The sequence below is a fragment of the Paroedura picta genome, chromosome 6 (genome assembly GCF_049243985.1).
Source record: "Paroedura picta isolate Pp20150507F chromosome 6, Ppicta_v3.0, whole genome shotgun sequence".
In the NCBI taxonomy this organism is placed as follows: Eukaryota; Metazoa; Chordata; class Lepidosauria; order Squamata; family Gekkonidae; genus Paroedura; species Paroedura picta.
Window position 1 is genome coordinate 66,204,045 of NC_135374.1, and position 15,697 is coordinate 66,219,741.

At 41.6% G+C, this 15,697-nt stretch overlaps 1 protein-coding gene across 3 annotated transcripts in view; it reads right to left on the bottom strand.

Moving 5' to 3' along the window:
- The window catches only part of USP9X (ubiquitin specific peptidase 9 X-linked), a 111,479-nt gene that overhangs the window by 21,604 nt on the left and 74,178 nt on the right, over positions 1 to 15,697 (bottom strand). For all 3 annotated transcript variants that reach the window (XM_077342901.1, XM_077342900.1, XM_077342902.1), the window contains exons 30-36: positions 14,758 to 14,980; positions 13,764 to 13,984; positions 12,304 to 12,494; positions 11,605 to 11,778; positions 7,706 to 7,847; positions 3,015 to 3,765; positions 777 to 900 (exon numbers count right to left, since the gene is read on the bottom strand). In XM_077342901.1, coding sequence (XP_077199016.1) covers positions 777 to 900; positions 3,015 to 3,765; positions 7,706 to 7,847; positions 11,605 to 11,778; positions 12,304 to 12,494; positions 13,764 to 13,984; positions 14,758 to 14,980 — 1,826 coding nt within the window. The remainder of the gene's footprint in view (positions 1 to 776; positions 901 to 3,014; positions 3,766 to 7,705; positions 7,848 to 11,604; positions 11,779 to 12,303; positions 12,495 to 13,763; positions 13,985 to 14,757; positions 14,981 to 15,697) is intronic.

Here is a 15,697-nt window from a genome sequence, read left to right on the forward strand (position 1 = left end):
ACAGTCAGTTACATATCTAGGCTGACAGCTCAACTATAGTACTGTGTTAAGCAACATACCATTTAAACATAATATTTGTACATATAAGGGAACATTTTCTAAACTATTTATAGCGCAACTATTGTAATTAAAAGCTACTGTATTCAATGACAATTACTCCAATGTAAGCATATACGTAATAGCAGCTCTAGTACGGTTTCATGTGTTGTACACACACACACTCTATTAAGGTATTTATGCCCTTGCTTTCCTCCAAATGGGCCCAGGGGAAAAAAACCCAAAAGAAAAAGACAATTGTTTAATCTTGGTTAGGGGAATGGGAGCATAATATGTGATCCTATGTTTCCTCCTGAATCCCCCAAACTATAAGTACTGTGTTAACCACAGTATCAGATCAGTGCCGTATCACAGTGCCACCACACAGTATCTTATCAGTGCCAGTGTAACATTCATCAGGTTTCCTTCTAAATCAGAGTGGGTAATCAAAGTCAGACCCTGATTAAGAGGGAACTATGATTAGCATCAACTATGACAATGTCTAAACGCATTCATCCTTCACATTTCCATTTCCTATATTAAATTCTACAACATACTTGATTCAAGGGGGTGGCAGGTTATAATGGATGAGCAATAGGGTTATGAGTGTCCTGTATTGTGCGGGGGGTTGGACTAGATGACCCAGAAAGCCTCTTCCAGCTCTGTTATTCTATGATTCTATAAACACTACTCTACAAACTTTTTAATACCACTGTAGAATTATTCCTAAAACCATATACCAATCACTGGCAGGGCCACGAACTATTTTCTTTGTATGAAATCCTGTGGTGAAGAGAAATCTAGCAGCAAGCTGAACACTAATCATGGTTATTTCCTCTGCTTCAGACAATAGATGATCTTGTCCTTAAAAAAAAAGAAAGAACAACATAAGGCACTGTGACATTTATGTTGAATCATTATACAAAATTAATTTTGCTTGCTGAAATCTGATGAGGCATTCTAATTTTGGATTACATTCTAATATACTAGAATTTCTTAGCATCATTAAGTACTTGTCCTTGCAAGTCAGGGGAGATAGAATCAATCACATATTCTTTAGGTGCCCTTTTTATATCTCTGTCCATCAAAACACTATCAGTCTCTTCTGGAGGAATCTATTTTTGTTTTGGAAGCAGCCTGGCTGAGGAAACCTCTCCCTGAGACTAACCCCCAATTCACTAAAATGGCTGCAAAATTTTGTGCAACAGCCATTAAATTGTAACAAATAAATACAGATTCCTAAATGATTTTAAACAAATTAACTATTTTTATATAATTGTATTAGTTTTTCACAAAGCATTATTTTCTACTTCGCTCATTTCCCCCTTTGTAGTCTTATTTATTAAATTTATATAAACAATCTCTTCTTAATTTGTTTAAATGTTCTTACATTATTTTTAGGCTGATTCCTTCCCCCTCTGTTTTATGAGTGGTTATTGCATTATAGTTTCCTGAATTATTTGTAGTTTTAAATAAATGGTAAACAATTTTTTAAATTCAATTTTGTATTTGCATTTTTTCTATTACAAACAGGCTAGATAGCCATAATAAATTAATTTGATTTGACTGAGTGATAATTTGAGTTCAAGTTTAGATCTATGTAAGTGGGAACTCGCAAGGACATGTGAGGAGAGGAATTCTCATCTTTTCCCCTATTTTCTTTCCCTCAAAGCTCCCATAACCTCTCCCATTTAACTACCTCTTTTTCTCCTTCCAACCCATCAGTCTACATAACTTTATCTGACCTCCCTCAGTTTTCCCTCCTTCCCTACTCCTGTCGGCCTGTTCTCAGAAAATTGTGGCCTAGTTGCATGGTGCCAGTTGCCAGGCCAGACTCAATTATGAAGTGGGGAAGAACCTGCAAGACTTGCAATGGGCATCTCATTTTCCATTGTATCACCTTTTCTACACTATTTTCTCTTTCCCTCTTCCAAGCAGCACCCATATCCTCTCCCCTTATTGCTTCCTTCACCTCTCACTGTCCCACTTAACTGCCACCCACCTTCTGCTATATTTATTTACTTTATTTATACCGCACCCTACTCCATAATAGAAACAGCTCTCTCCTCTATTTTATCATCACAACAATCCTGTGAGCTAGAGTAGGCTGAAAATGGTCCAAGATCATCCAGTGAGCTTTGATGGCAGAAGAGAGATTAAATCTAGGCCTCTTAAATCCTAGTCTGAAACGATAACCAATATGCCACACTAGTTTTATAGGGTGGCTGCTGCTGAACAGTAGTAAGCAGCTATGTCTAGATGGGTCATATGAGTCTGGTGGTAGGGAATCACACAGTAGTTGCTGCTCAGCTGGGCCCCCTATGTCCTTCCACCAAGACAAAAATAACTGGGAAAATTCCCTACCTTTTACTGAAAGAAACCAAGCCAAGTGAAATGTTCACAAAACTACTGCAGATACCTAGCAACAGTCGATGAGTATCCATTTCTTAAAGCTACTGGCATTTCTATTATCATTTTGTGGGTTTTTAAACTCTCAGTGCATATGTGCGTGTATTTTAAAAGTTCAGATTTTTTGCAAATCTGGGGAGTTTTCCAGGTTTGTAGAAAGATCTGTCTTGTTTGTTCATGGCTACAATCTCCGGATTTAAGTGGTTACAGATTTGAATGAGATGACTGAAAGTATTATTTGTAAGATAAGATCTAATTGCATTAAACTTCCACACTGTTTTAACAATAGCATCTCTATTGTTGTGTTTACTAGCAAAAGGCAGAAAATCTTAAAATATAAAAGTGTAAAGTACATTTATAATTCTAATTACCAAGGAAACAATAGCCTGATCCTTTCCAACTATTTTACATGATAGAAAATACTTTCACACGTTAAAACTAAACAAGGAAAAAATAGAATTGCTAAGGTATATTTAAGTGTAAAAGTAAACCAATTACAAAATACGTGAAAGGTCACAAACTTAGATTAACCCCTCTAGTCTAATTTTTAATCATATTTGAATACTGACCTGGAGGAGGATTTAGGTAGACACTGTTACAAGTCAGTAATTTCTTTATGAACTGGAAATATTCTAGACTGTACTGCATACGGTTGTGCATGAACTGTACATTTTGTTTCCGTACACTTCGTTCAATGGCAGATGGCATTTTAATCTGGTGGGGTTTAGTGGTCATAGTAAGTTCTGAAATATATTTTATTAGTTCATTATCTTTGTCTACTGTGTCCATACGTTCATAAAAAAGAATGTAAGCATTCCACCATCTCTTCTGACGTCTGTAGGACATGCGCTTCATCATATGATCAAATACTTCCCCCATGTACTCTCCACCAAAACACTGATTTTTCATTTCTTCATCATCATCCATTTTGCATTCTGTTACATCACCATCATCAAATTTATACCACCGGTTTTTTTCACCATCTCCACCATTTCTCTGAATAATATAAGAGTAATAATGTCCACCACTGGCTTGTCCACTGTGCACCAATACACCCACTAATCTGTATTTAGTGCTTCCAGAATGCTCATTTTCAGACTGTTCATTCTGTATCAGCTGATTTTCAGGATTTACATCATCCCCTTCAAGTTTTGCTACTCCTGCTACAGTATAAGGCTCCATGTCCAACTCCCGGGGAAATTCAAAGTAATCATTGAATTTGATTGCACATTCCCTTTCCCAGTCATAGTCAAATCTTTTTAACTGGATAGCAAGAACTGGAGGCAGCTTTTTGATCAACAAGCGTTTCACTGTATCCACCTAAAAATAAATATTTGAACATAAGTTCAGACAGACTGCATTATTATGTATTAACAATATTATTAGGCTACAAATGTAACATGAAAAAGTAGTATGGCCAGACTTCATTAAAAATAAATACTACCAAGTACCGAGTATGTACACCATTAACATAGTATAGGATTAGATGTAAAAGGTACAATTGTGACACTTAAATAGCACTTCCATTGGTGGAGGTGTTGGGGAACATGATTTTCCAATGCTGTTCTTGAAGATCCCTTGACATGACCCCTAGGAGTACAGGGATACAGACTTTAAAACTCAGCATATAGAATTTTATTTATTTAATTGGTTTCTGAGTGGGTTCTCCGCGCCCCCCCCCCCCCCCCAGGGCTTCACTCCTACCTAGCAAAATTTTGGAGGGCACAGCAAATTGCTACATAAGGGAAAACCACCACTCTGTCCATTTTCCTGTGCTGGAGTTACTTTGGATCCAATCCATAGACAGAAAACATGGACTAAACAAGTTTTCTTCTGTTTAGTGCTGGGATAGCAGACAGGAAAGAATTATTCTTCTAACACAAGGCAAATGAACATTACCCCCTTGTTGATGAGGAGACCCGCCCAGATATTGAAGGGATGCATCCTGGTGGATATAACAAGCCTCATCCATGCCCCAACAGGACTCCCTACATAGCCTGTTGCAGTACCTGCCTACCAAAGGCAGGATCTGCAAAGGCAAGAGTGTCAATTTGTAATCTTTGATTACAAGGCAGAGGGTAACAACCAAATTGCCCCCCTATAAATATCTTCAATAGTCAGTCCCTGTCCCTGTCCTCTGCTGATTAAGATGGATAAATTGAGGGGTCAGGAAGGAGAGTGATATTGTTTGAGTCTGTTCTGTAAGAAGAGAATTTAAACTAGCTGTTCTCAAATCTTCATCTCTATTTCCACCAAGACAACACAGTCCCTTAAAATAGGAATCTAATTCTTACTGGGGTTCCATCTGAATCAAGATCTGATATTCTTCTTCAACCACTTCAGAGGATGAAAGCATACTATTCTCGATGCCAGGAAAGCTCTCTTAACATGGACAGAACTGCTAAATTCTGCCAACTGACTGAACTATTTGTGTCCTAGTTTAGCCATAAAAATCACAACCAACATCATTCCAGTGTCTAAATCACAAGTTATATTTAGTTATCCACATTTGTTATGACACATCCAAGATGCCTCTCCTGCAGACTTACTCCATTAGCGCCATGTCTGTCTTTTGCTTTTCCCACAGGTATTTCACTCCCAGAAATGTGCAGTGGACTACCTATGCTCAGCCATTCACTTTCATTCAGAACTAAACCCTGATGCATGTGCCTGCACCAGCAATATTGCACCCTCTATTTATTCAACAGACCCACTTGCAATTGCTCTTAGGTAGATTTGCTTGTGAGTCTATCACCCATCATTGTGATAGACAGAGACCATAAAGTAGTAATAGAAAGATTTGGGCTTCCCTCCAAGAGATGAGTAGCAATGGACCAGTAGCAAGAACCTGAGGTTGTTGGAAGAGCACTTTGGTCTTTTAGAGAAAAGAAGAAGAAGAAGAAGAAGAAGAAGAGTTGGTTCTTATATGCCGCCTTTCCCTACCCGAAGGAGGCTCAAAGCGGCTTACAGTCGCCTTCCCATTCCTCTCCCCACAACAGACACCCTGTGGGGTGGGTGAGGCTGAGAGCGCGCTGATATCACTGCTCGGTCAGAACAGTTTTATCAGTGCCATGGCGAGCCCAAGGTCACCCAGCTGGATGCATGTGGAGGAGTGCAGAATCAAACCTGGCATGCCAGATTAGAAGTCCGCACTCCTAACCACTACACCAAACTGGCTCTCAGCTAGCTTAATAGCAAAAAGGCATATGATCTCCTACTGTGGTAAGAGCTGTTTCTGGATGTGCAAGGATGAAAAACTGCCTTGAAGTAGTACCCAAGGGTCCCCAAAATAGTGCCCATTGGTACCATGGCACCATTCAAGCATTTTCAGAAAGTGTGGGAGACCGTGTGGGGCCCATGCCTAGCATAATTTCTGATTGGTTTTGCGGGTTAAAATAATGACAGAAGCAGTTGCCATCACAGTGTTGTTTTTATTGTCTCTCTCACTCCTCTTCTGCAGCATAATTTCTGAACTCTCTCTTCTCCTCCACACTTGAGACTTCCTTTGAGGTATTGTGTGTGCATCTTCACCTCATGCAGCAGCCACTTTACAGTTATGCCCACTACCTTGTGTCTGAATTCCAAAGGTGCCCAAAGGCTCAAAAAGGTCAAGGACCCCTGCACTAGCTCATTCTCTTTCCTGAACAAGGGCTATATCCTGAGGAGGATAGAAGAAGCCAAGGATCCTCAGAACTCTCTGTTGCAGAGGGCTAGGAAGGATCAGTGTTCTGGCAGCCACAGAAGTCTCTTGATTGGTGGAATCTGCCCTTGCAAGGACAGGAACATGGGACATTAAAAGAAGGCCCTCCTTTTCACAAAAATACATGCTTCAGATTAAGACTGCACACTTGCTGGAAAGCTGCTTTTGACCCTTTGCCTACAGCATGGTGGAGTGAGGTAATAGCTAGGGATGGGCATGAACTGGAAGAATGCCCAATGCACAAATCAATACACAATGCACAAAACCTAATTTGTGGAACACAGTCCCTTTATATGGGGTTTGCAGAAAGTCTGAAAAACAGCTGGATGGTTGCTTGTGCATAAGACAGTCTGAAACAGCAAAGCAGCAGGAAGCTTTTGGGAGGAGAATAGAAAGTGGGGACTTAAAGCGACTTGGAATCTTTTTAATCCACTGCTTTCTAATCCAACCACAAACCACCACAAACTGCTTTCAAATTTTGTGGTAGCTTGTGACAGTACACTTCAGTTTGTAAACCAAGAACAGGGTGAAATTAGGGATGAATATTTTGCTTCGTGGTTGTCGGGAACTGCCCCTCTACCTGGAACCAGTCCCCGACTTACCCTAGGAACCGTAGGTCTTTCAGGAGAGGGAAGGTGGTAACAACAGCTGACAGACGATGCAAGAGAGGGGAAGTCCAGTGCTCGCGAGCCAGAGGGAGAAAAGAAGACACAGGAGGGGCCTCCCCCCTCTACTGAAGAGCCATAAGGCAGGGTGGAGCCGGCGGATCACATCAGGGAGATCAGAAATACTGCAACGGCTGTATGCCGCAGGGCAGGGCAGGGCCCAAGTGCAGCTGAGGACACGGCGACCAAGGAAAGATGCAGAGGCCCAGAAAGGTGGGAGGGCTTTTGAAGATTCGGGGGTGGAGGTTGGGAGAAGGAAGGCTACTTAAACAGGAAGGTTGGTGTCTATGAGGAGGCGGGGTTCATCAGTAATGCAGTAACTACGGTGAACCCAGGGGAGTGATCGAGAAGAAGGATCCCAGATACCCCATTCTGAGACGCCAACATAGGAGAAAAGTGCCTTCCTAACCCATATGTCTATCTCCCGACATTGTGGTGGAGAAGAAGTGACAGCAGGACACTGTAGACCCTGACAGTGGTTAAGTTTATGCCCATCCCTAGTAATAGCAACAGCCCTCATGGAATTTTATCCAATGCAAATACTCCAGGCCAAGCAGAATCTGGACCAGGAGAACTGTCTTTTTCAGACAGTGAGCAGACCTGAGAACTGAGGTCTCCTCTCCAACAAAGAAATACAACAGTTAGAAATTAACTCCTTATTGGCTGCAGTCCTAGAAAAACATGAGAGCATTAAAACACATTTATTTCATATTGAAGAGTTGAATGTCTAGTTTGCAGTTAGAACAGTCATTCTGAAAACCGCTTTCTGGGTTATGGCTTATAAGGCAAAACAGTGCTCAAGTTTTCTTGCAGTATGAAGTCTTCTAAAGTTAGTTTATTTTGAACAAATCCAATTGCTGTTAAGATTCACACAAACATTTTCATGAATGCATACCTTCTTGTTGCACTTTTCACAGTGATATGCATTTGCACCTTCCAGCAAGTCTCCTTTGACATACTGTTCCAAGGAATCAAGCAAGTTTTGGTGATTTCTTATATCTACATTCAGCGTTGTAAATGACTCTTCACATTCGTACCTACAATTATAAGAAAAATAAGTATGCTGAACAACTAATCAAACAGAATACAATAGTCTCGTCATAAAGGAATTTTAATTGCTACAAAGATGGATAGATACAGATAAATGGATGTGAGGATCTGATTCTCACAGAAAACCTATGTGGGAACACCATGGTTAGGGGGGATGGGGATGGGGAGGACTTTGGGCAGCTGGATTGCCAGCCTCCAGTTGGGAAGGATACCGAAGAAAAACAAGCAAGCAGAAAGGAGGGAAGAAGGAAAGGAAGTACCTTCGCTCAGCCTTTTAGCTGCCTGCACCCAACATGCCTTTTTAGGGCTTGCAGCTTCTGGCTGGGAAATACCTGGAGACTGGGGGGGGGGGGGGGGAGCCTGAGTCCTGAAGGGCAGAGGGCTGAAAGTGCACTTTGGGTATACTCTTCCTCCAAGGATGGCACAAGTGAATTATCTCCTCATTTTCACCACACAACAACCCTGAAAGTTAGGTTAAACCAAAAGAAAGAAGCTCCAGTAGGGTTGCCAGCTCCAGATTAGGGTATTCCTGGGGCTTTTGGAGGTGGATCCTAGGGACAGAGGGATTTGGGAAGCAGAGGATCCTCAGCACATTAGGATGCCATGCTCTTCCCTCCAAAGCAGCCATTTTTATCCACCAATTTCTCCAGGAGAACCCACCACTTTTCGGGTGGCAAGCTCCTGGTTGGAAAGTATCTGGAGATTTGGGGGAGGGGGACCTGTGAAGGACAGAGTTTATTAGAGGGCAACAGAGATCTGGGAGGAGCCAGAAGGAGGCTGGATCTTTAAAGGTATTTATTACTACCCCCTATTTTTTTTAAAACCACTCTATCTGCATTTCTCTCTTCCAGGACTGAACAGCTCCCCCACCATGACTTACTCATGAGAAAACCTTCCTGGGATCTGCCCCTCCCACCTTCCTCCTTTAATAGCTCGTCCTGTCCTCAGGGCTCAGATTGCTTAACCCTTTCAGTGCTGTAGGCAAAAGAGAAAAACTTTCTGCTGTTCCTTTCCACAAGACTTGCTCATGAGTAACTCTAAATGGGGGAATCCAGGCTCTTTGGCCCCCTCAGAAAACAGCAGGGAGGGGGGAGAAAATGAAGGTAAACTCCACCAGGCTCCCCCCTTCAACCATCAGCGCAGGTGTTTCCCATCCGCTCCCTGCCTCTGTTGTTCAGTTATGGGGGAGGGTTGCAGAGAGGAAGAAGAAGGGAGGAGGAGGCCTGCCTCCTTCCCTGACTCATTGAAGAGGCCAAGGTTGGAAAACTGCCCCACCCTCGCCTGGCCGATCCTGTGGCTAACTGAAGAAAATGCTGCCTCTCCTGCCACTGTCCCACTGTGCCTAGCCACACCATTCCTTTCCCTCGCCTTCCTTCAGCCTTTCCTCACTGGGTCTGGTCCTGGCGCTCCCTCCCTCCTTCTCCTTGCATCTTCCTTTCACCTGTCACTACAAGACCCTTGTCCTCCCTGCTCTGCTGTTCAGGTGCAGGAGGTGGGGGTGGGTGCAGCATCACATATGTAGATTTCCGTTGCACTTCTCCTCGGGTCCCCAGAAGATATGTTCCCATATCAAAACTGTATAAACTGTAGCCTAGACCAATAACTGAAATTATCAATATACAGTGTAGTTCAGAATGAACAAAATAAAAGCCCAGTTTAAAACCAGTCTGAAAATCCAAGTGAAAGCTTTTTAGTTTAAGGCTGCATGCAGACTTCCATTTGTTCCTGACTAACACAAGTCAACTTTTTCCTGTGCTCATGTTTTCTTCCACTATTAACCACAGAGACCAATGAAGGCTTCCACATTATGGAATTGAGTCAAATTCTAATTTGCCCTGGTATCCAAGTGGTGGTACCTGCGCAAACGGAAATCTATTTCTTCTCTTAAACCAGAATTAACCTGTAGTTTATAAAGTTCAGCTTGAGGGAAAATGCCAACTGTAAATTACCCAGATGCCTGGATTCAGACGCCATAGCAAATTTGAGTTTGATTCAAGGCTTCCAAAATCAGAAAACCTTCAATTGGACTCCATGCATAAGGGGACTATAATGTAAGAAATGAAAGGGAATGCACATGCCTGTCACACATGGGCTCAGTAGTACGCATCAGCATGAAAATGATAGCTTGCATCTTGACCTGTCTTTTTAAGAATGGAAGGACACTTTTGTCTATTTCCACCAATGTACACCTTCCAATACAGATCCCAACTAGCCCCTTATACTCTCCATAAGGGTCTAGAGATGCCCAGGGACAATATTTTGGGGGAGTTCTTGGGGCTTCATGAAAGTGCTGGGAAAGTCCAGTCCCATTAGATGTAAGCCATTCTTTATATTTTCATTATAGATGCAATTCAAGGAAAAGTCAGCGCACTTAGGATAAATTTTCTCTTCAGCCTCTCTCAACTTGTCTTCATCAGTGTTTGTGAAGAACAGACAAGAGTACATGGTGGCAAACATCAAGATTTTCCTATCTGAATTCCCATCTGAATGTATAAACAAGCCTGAAAAGAACATGGTTTGTAATACGAGCAGGGCACAACTCACAGTTGTGCAAATTGGGTTATGTGGGTTATAATGTATCTTGACTAGAGCTGTGGGCTGTCCCAAAATGCAACCCAGTTTCTTTTAGGCTCACATTAACATTCATTCATTCATTCAGATATTTTTATAAATGAAAGTTGAGAAGTTCTCCATCCATGGGTCAAGGGATAAAAACACCGCCTTTCTTCCCCCCTTCCATGAGAACTTTTCCCTAATGCTTCTCAAGGGGTTCCAACTAAAATGACAGTCTCTAGCATGCAACAGAGAAGTTGGGTGTGGGGAGGTCAGACGTTACCTTAGTAGATTCTCACAGCATCTCAATAGGGAGGGATCTGATCCCATTCTCCCTTGGGAAACTGTTTGCTGCATTCCTGTTGATATCCTGTGAGAAGCTTGGGAACTGCCATTCTGATTCCAGGAAACTGCTGAACATGGTCCAGCAGGAATGTATTGAGAAGCTTCCCAGAGTGGAGTGGTTCAGTTCATTGACTGAACCTTGGAGTCAGTGAGGACCATACAACCTAGGTCTCCTGCGCTGCATGTTACACACACCAGGCTTAATCTTCAGTAGCTAATTGAAAGTGCAAAATATCTAAACATGTAAACTATCAAATCAACATTACTTAAAATGCTTCCATATCATATATATGCTAGCTGGCAATATTTGTTTTCATTAAGCATTTAAAATCAGTTTCCCCTTATGTATGCAGTTACAGCCACTTCTTTGGACACATAGTTGCTTATGTTTACATAAGGAAATATTTTTATGAACTGGCTTGTACTGCTCCTGCTGGGCAATTGCAACAGCTACTGCACTTATGCAAATCATGTCAGCTCGCTTTATATACACTAAAATAAAACAGAAGTCCAGTGGGGTACCGTAGATACCACATAGTAGAAATTTATTCTATTATGAGCCTTCATGAGTCACTGCTCACTTCAGATGTCAATGGCAAAGAAATATACTGCCTGACATATGCTAACTTTGCTCATATGATCACAGATGAGGAAATAGTCATGACTGTTTATGCACAGGAGACTACACTGCCAGTGTGAGCCACCTCTAAATGCTCATCCGTTATTCCCATTCAAAGGAAGAACACAGCCTTGTCCTGGTAGATACCCATCTGCAGTCTAAAAGGCTTTGCATTTAGGTAATAAGAAATAACCATAGGATAAGCGATTAGGTGGTGCAACACTTACCGATGGGGGCATCCTTGACATATCTTCTGATCAGCAAAGGATCCTCCCAAAACTTTACTAAGCATTGCTGGGTGACCCAAGGCTTTTAAAGCTTCATCTAGACTATCCACCAAGGAATTAAAGAATTCTAAAGCATCATGCTGTTCACGCAGATTTACAGGTTCACCCCAAAGTCTAGAATGAAAAATATTCTATTGTAATAAAAGCCAGACACATTGTCTAATGTAATAATGAACATGTGATAAAATAATATATATGGCAGCCTTTCTTACCTTTTTTACCGTTGAGAAACCCCTGAAACATTCTTCAGGCTTCAAAAAACCCCGGAAGTGGCAAATTCGTGCAGATTATGGTTGGGAAACATAGCTGTGTACAAACCCACCTGATGCCCTTCCCCTTCCCATCCTGACCCGTCTCATAATATGGGGGGGGGGTGTCATTCCAGAGCCATAAAGAAACCCCAGGGTTTCATAAATGGGTTGAGAAAATTTGGTCTAATACTTCCATATAAAATTAGCAATATATTTATTGCTTCTGTTTCCTTTATTAAAGTTATGTGGATACATTTTAAGAATCCTGTTTATCTATTCCCTGGGGTGTTATTCTCTTGCATACTAACTTCTACTAATACTATAAAAAATAAAAACAAATGTTTTTACATTTCAAATGTAGTTGTACATTGATTAATTCGTTATTTACCTGAACTGCTTCCAAAATCCTCTAGGAACATAGTACTGTAACCGAGAAGCTGCTAGGTGACCGAAGATGACTTGCAGGTGTCTCAAAACACCTATATTGTACTCTTTTCTGTCTTCAGTTTTACTTAATGTAGGTTTATCATCATACTGATGTGGATAGCCAAATACTTCATCACGGGAATCAGCAGTACTCTTTGAACAAAAGAAATTCTGATGAAATACTGATTTCTACAAGTGTTCAAACCAGCAAAATACACACAGAAATCTAGAAAGTTCTTATGCCCAATATCCAGTTTCAAATTTCAGGGGGTCATCTGGTCCATGAAGAAAATATAGCATAATTCTATGTGTACCGAAGAACTCTACAGATAAAGTTTAGTACTAACCCAGACCAGTTTTCTTCATTTCTCAGTAAGCTTCACCCACATTGTGACACTATGCCATGCAATATGGGTAGCAACAGAAAATATGATGGAAAAGGTATCCTGAGCCCTCACATTCCTATAGAGGTAGATATATACTATGTATTTATTTTTCTCCCCAAAAGTCAGCTCACATTGTTCTGCACTCCTCCATTTTATAATATATAATACAACAACCCTGTGGAATAGGCTGAATGTATATGGCCAGCCTAAGTTCACTCAGCAGGCTAGGGATTCAAATCCCAGCTCCTAAACTGCCACTCTGCTATACCGCATTGACCCTCTGTAACTTATCAAGCAGTAATTGTTGCTTCTTTCTTCAAAATGTCCAGAAAAGGGGACTGAGTAAGGTAGAGAGCAGCTTTCATCAGTTTGTAGTACCCTAAAGCAGTGGTCCCCAACCCCCGGTCCGGGGACCAGTACCGGTCCGTGGATCAGACGGTACCGGGCTGTGGCTCCTCCTCGTCCTCCTTCCTGGCTGCTGCCTTCGGGGCTGCCCTGTCACTCTGCCGCTGGCTCACCTTTGGTGCTCTCCAGCGGCTGCCATGGCTGGGGCTCCCCCTTGGTGTGGCACTGCGCAACTGCTGCTGGCAGTGCCCCCCAGTGGGCGGCGGGAAGTCAGGGGTGCCGGTGGGAAAGCAAGTGAAGCAGGGGCTCAGGCGGCACCGACGTTCCTTGGCAAAGACTACCCCCCCCCCCCCAGGCCTCAGTAAAATTGTCAAGTGTTGACCGGTCCCCGGTGATAAGAAGGTTGGGGACCACTGCCCTAAAGTCATGACCTCTCTTCATATTTGACAAAACCATCCCATGAAAAGAATCCACAATGTCACTGTACATTCTTCCAGTAGTGAATTGTTTTGTGTATGCACAAGGAGTGGGTGTTCCTGATCATGCAATAAGAGGCTATGCAATACAAAATTGGATAGTTTTATGTTTGACAAAGCAATGTAGATCTGTAATTATGCGCTGCAGATAAGACTGCATGCTAAAAACACAAGCAGCATACTAAATAATTACTGTCTGAAAAGCCAAATATTACCTCATTGTCTTGCTTCTCATCTCCAGACATATCATCATCCACATCACTGCCTGTGCCCTCAATTGCAAGGATTCCATTCCTGATTGCAGGAATCATGTACAACTGCTGAATGACAGAATTCATATAACAAGTGGCACCAGCATTTTTTAGACCTACAAATCCTTTTGGTGGTCGGGGTCCAACAGGCGGCAGGTATTCCCATTCTGTAAGTGCCTCACAAGCTACGAGAAATCAGATGTATTAAAAAAACAGACATAAACAACATACTTCTGAACTGTCATTAGGCTAAGCAAGGTTGTTTAATACTCAGCTCCTGAATGAGTTTTACATAAGTTTCATCCATCAGTGGGAAAATTGCAATTACAGGGCACATATAGTTACAAGTGAAATCTACAATGAAGTTCCTGCCAACTCTGCAATATATATTCATCTTCTATAACCATGTACTGATCACTTCTTGGAAAACATTTGCAGCTTACTAGATTTGGAAAGCAATTTACTAATTTTAAGTGGTCCTGTAGAGACATGAAGTAGAAGATAAAGAGGTGAGGGGAAAGTTTCTTCCATCACCACAATTTCTGACATCCCTGTACGCCAATAAAGGTTTTCTGAGTCTGAAATCCCTTCCTTACTAGAGCCTCTCCTATCTCCAAAAGGGCTACTTCAGAACTGATTTTAACAACCTCTAAAGTAAAGTAAGGAACTGAAATTAGAATGGGAAATACCATCAGTGCCTACACAAGAAAACTTGAGTGCACATATAGGAATCTCAGAAATTCATTCTCTATGGATTCTTCTAATGAATGACAACTAATATAGTGATCTAAGCCCCCATTTCAATGACAGAAATACTGAGAAGTATCATTTTTAGCCAAGCAATTTAACAATACTTTTCCCCATAAAAGCTGCAGAGAATAATGTATTTGATAATATAATATAATATCAAGTATTTTCATACTTCAAATTATACAGGCAATAAAGAAATAGTACGTACTAGTTATTGCAGTGCCTATATAATACATTTCAGTCAAAGTATCTACTATTTGTTTGAGGTTTCGAACACAGCCCACTGCTAGTGCTACTAACAGCTCAAATCCAGCGTTGATAGTAGCTGGTGAACTACAGACTGGTATGGCCTGCTCAGCGGGCAGCTCGCCATTCCTCATGTACTGTAAGTAAACATTAGAGGCTGGAAAGATGAAATCATCTATTAACTCCTAAAAACAAGGAAAGAAAAGACCAGTTATTCATTTAGAAAATCCAGACAGAAAGCAGTTCTCAACTACAAAGTTTCTCAGACCTTTACAATATGCGAGAGGATGGATTCAGTTGTTAAAAAGAAGAGGAGTTGGTTTTTATACTCTGCTGTTCACTAACCAAAAGAGTCTCAACATACTTTTCCCTCTCCTCACACAACAGACACGCTGTGAGGTAGGTGAAGCTGACAGCGCCCAAGGTCACCCAGTGGCTGCATGTGGAGGAGTGACAAATTGAACCCAATTCTCCGGATTAGTGGCTGCCACTCTTAACCAAATACCCCCACATTCAGACAACTCACCAAGCATGTGTTCACAATGCTTGGGGGTCAGATTAACAACAGCAGTTAGAACTCTACAGTCTAGCCCAATAATATTAGAATTTTCTTTGATTATATGTCCTAAGGCGAAGATATACAGAGGAGCATTTGACAACTCTTTATCTTTGTGTATTTCTATTGAAGCAACTGTTGCCATCATGTCATTTCTCCAATAAGGCTCACATTCTTGATAAGTCTGCAATGTTGGCAGTCATTTTGCTGTAGGATCCCTAAGCAAGGAGAGCTGTCATTATCTTGCTAAAGGGAGGGAGAATCCATCTGCCCCTCATCATTTACATCAACAACCCATGGCTCTGAAATCCCTTTATCATGTTCCAGCATGACAAAGATATTTTTC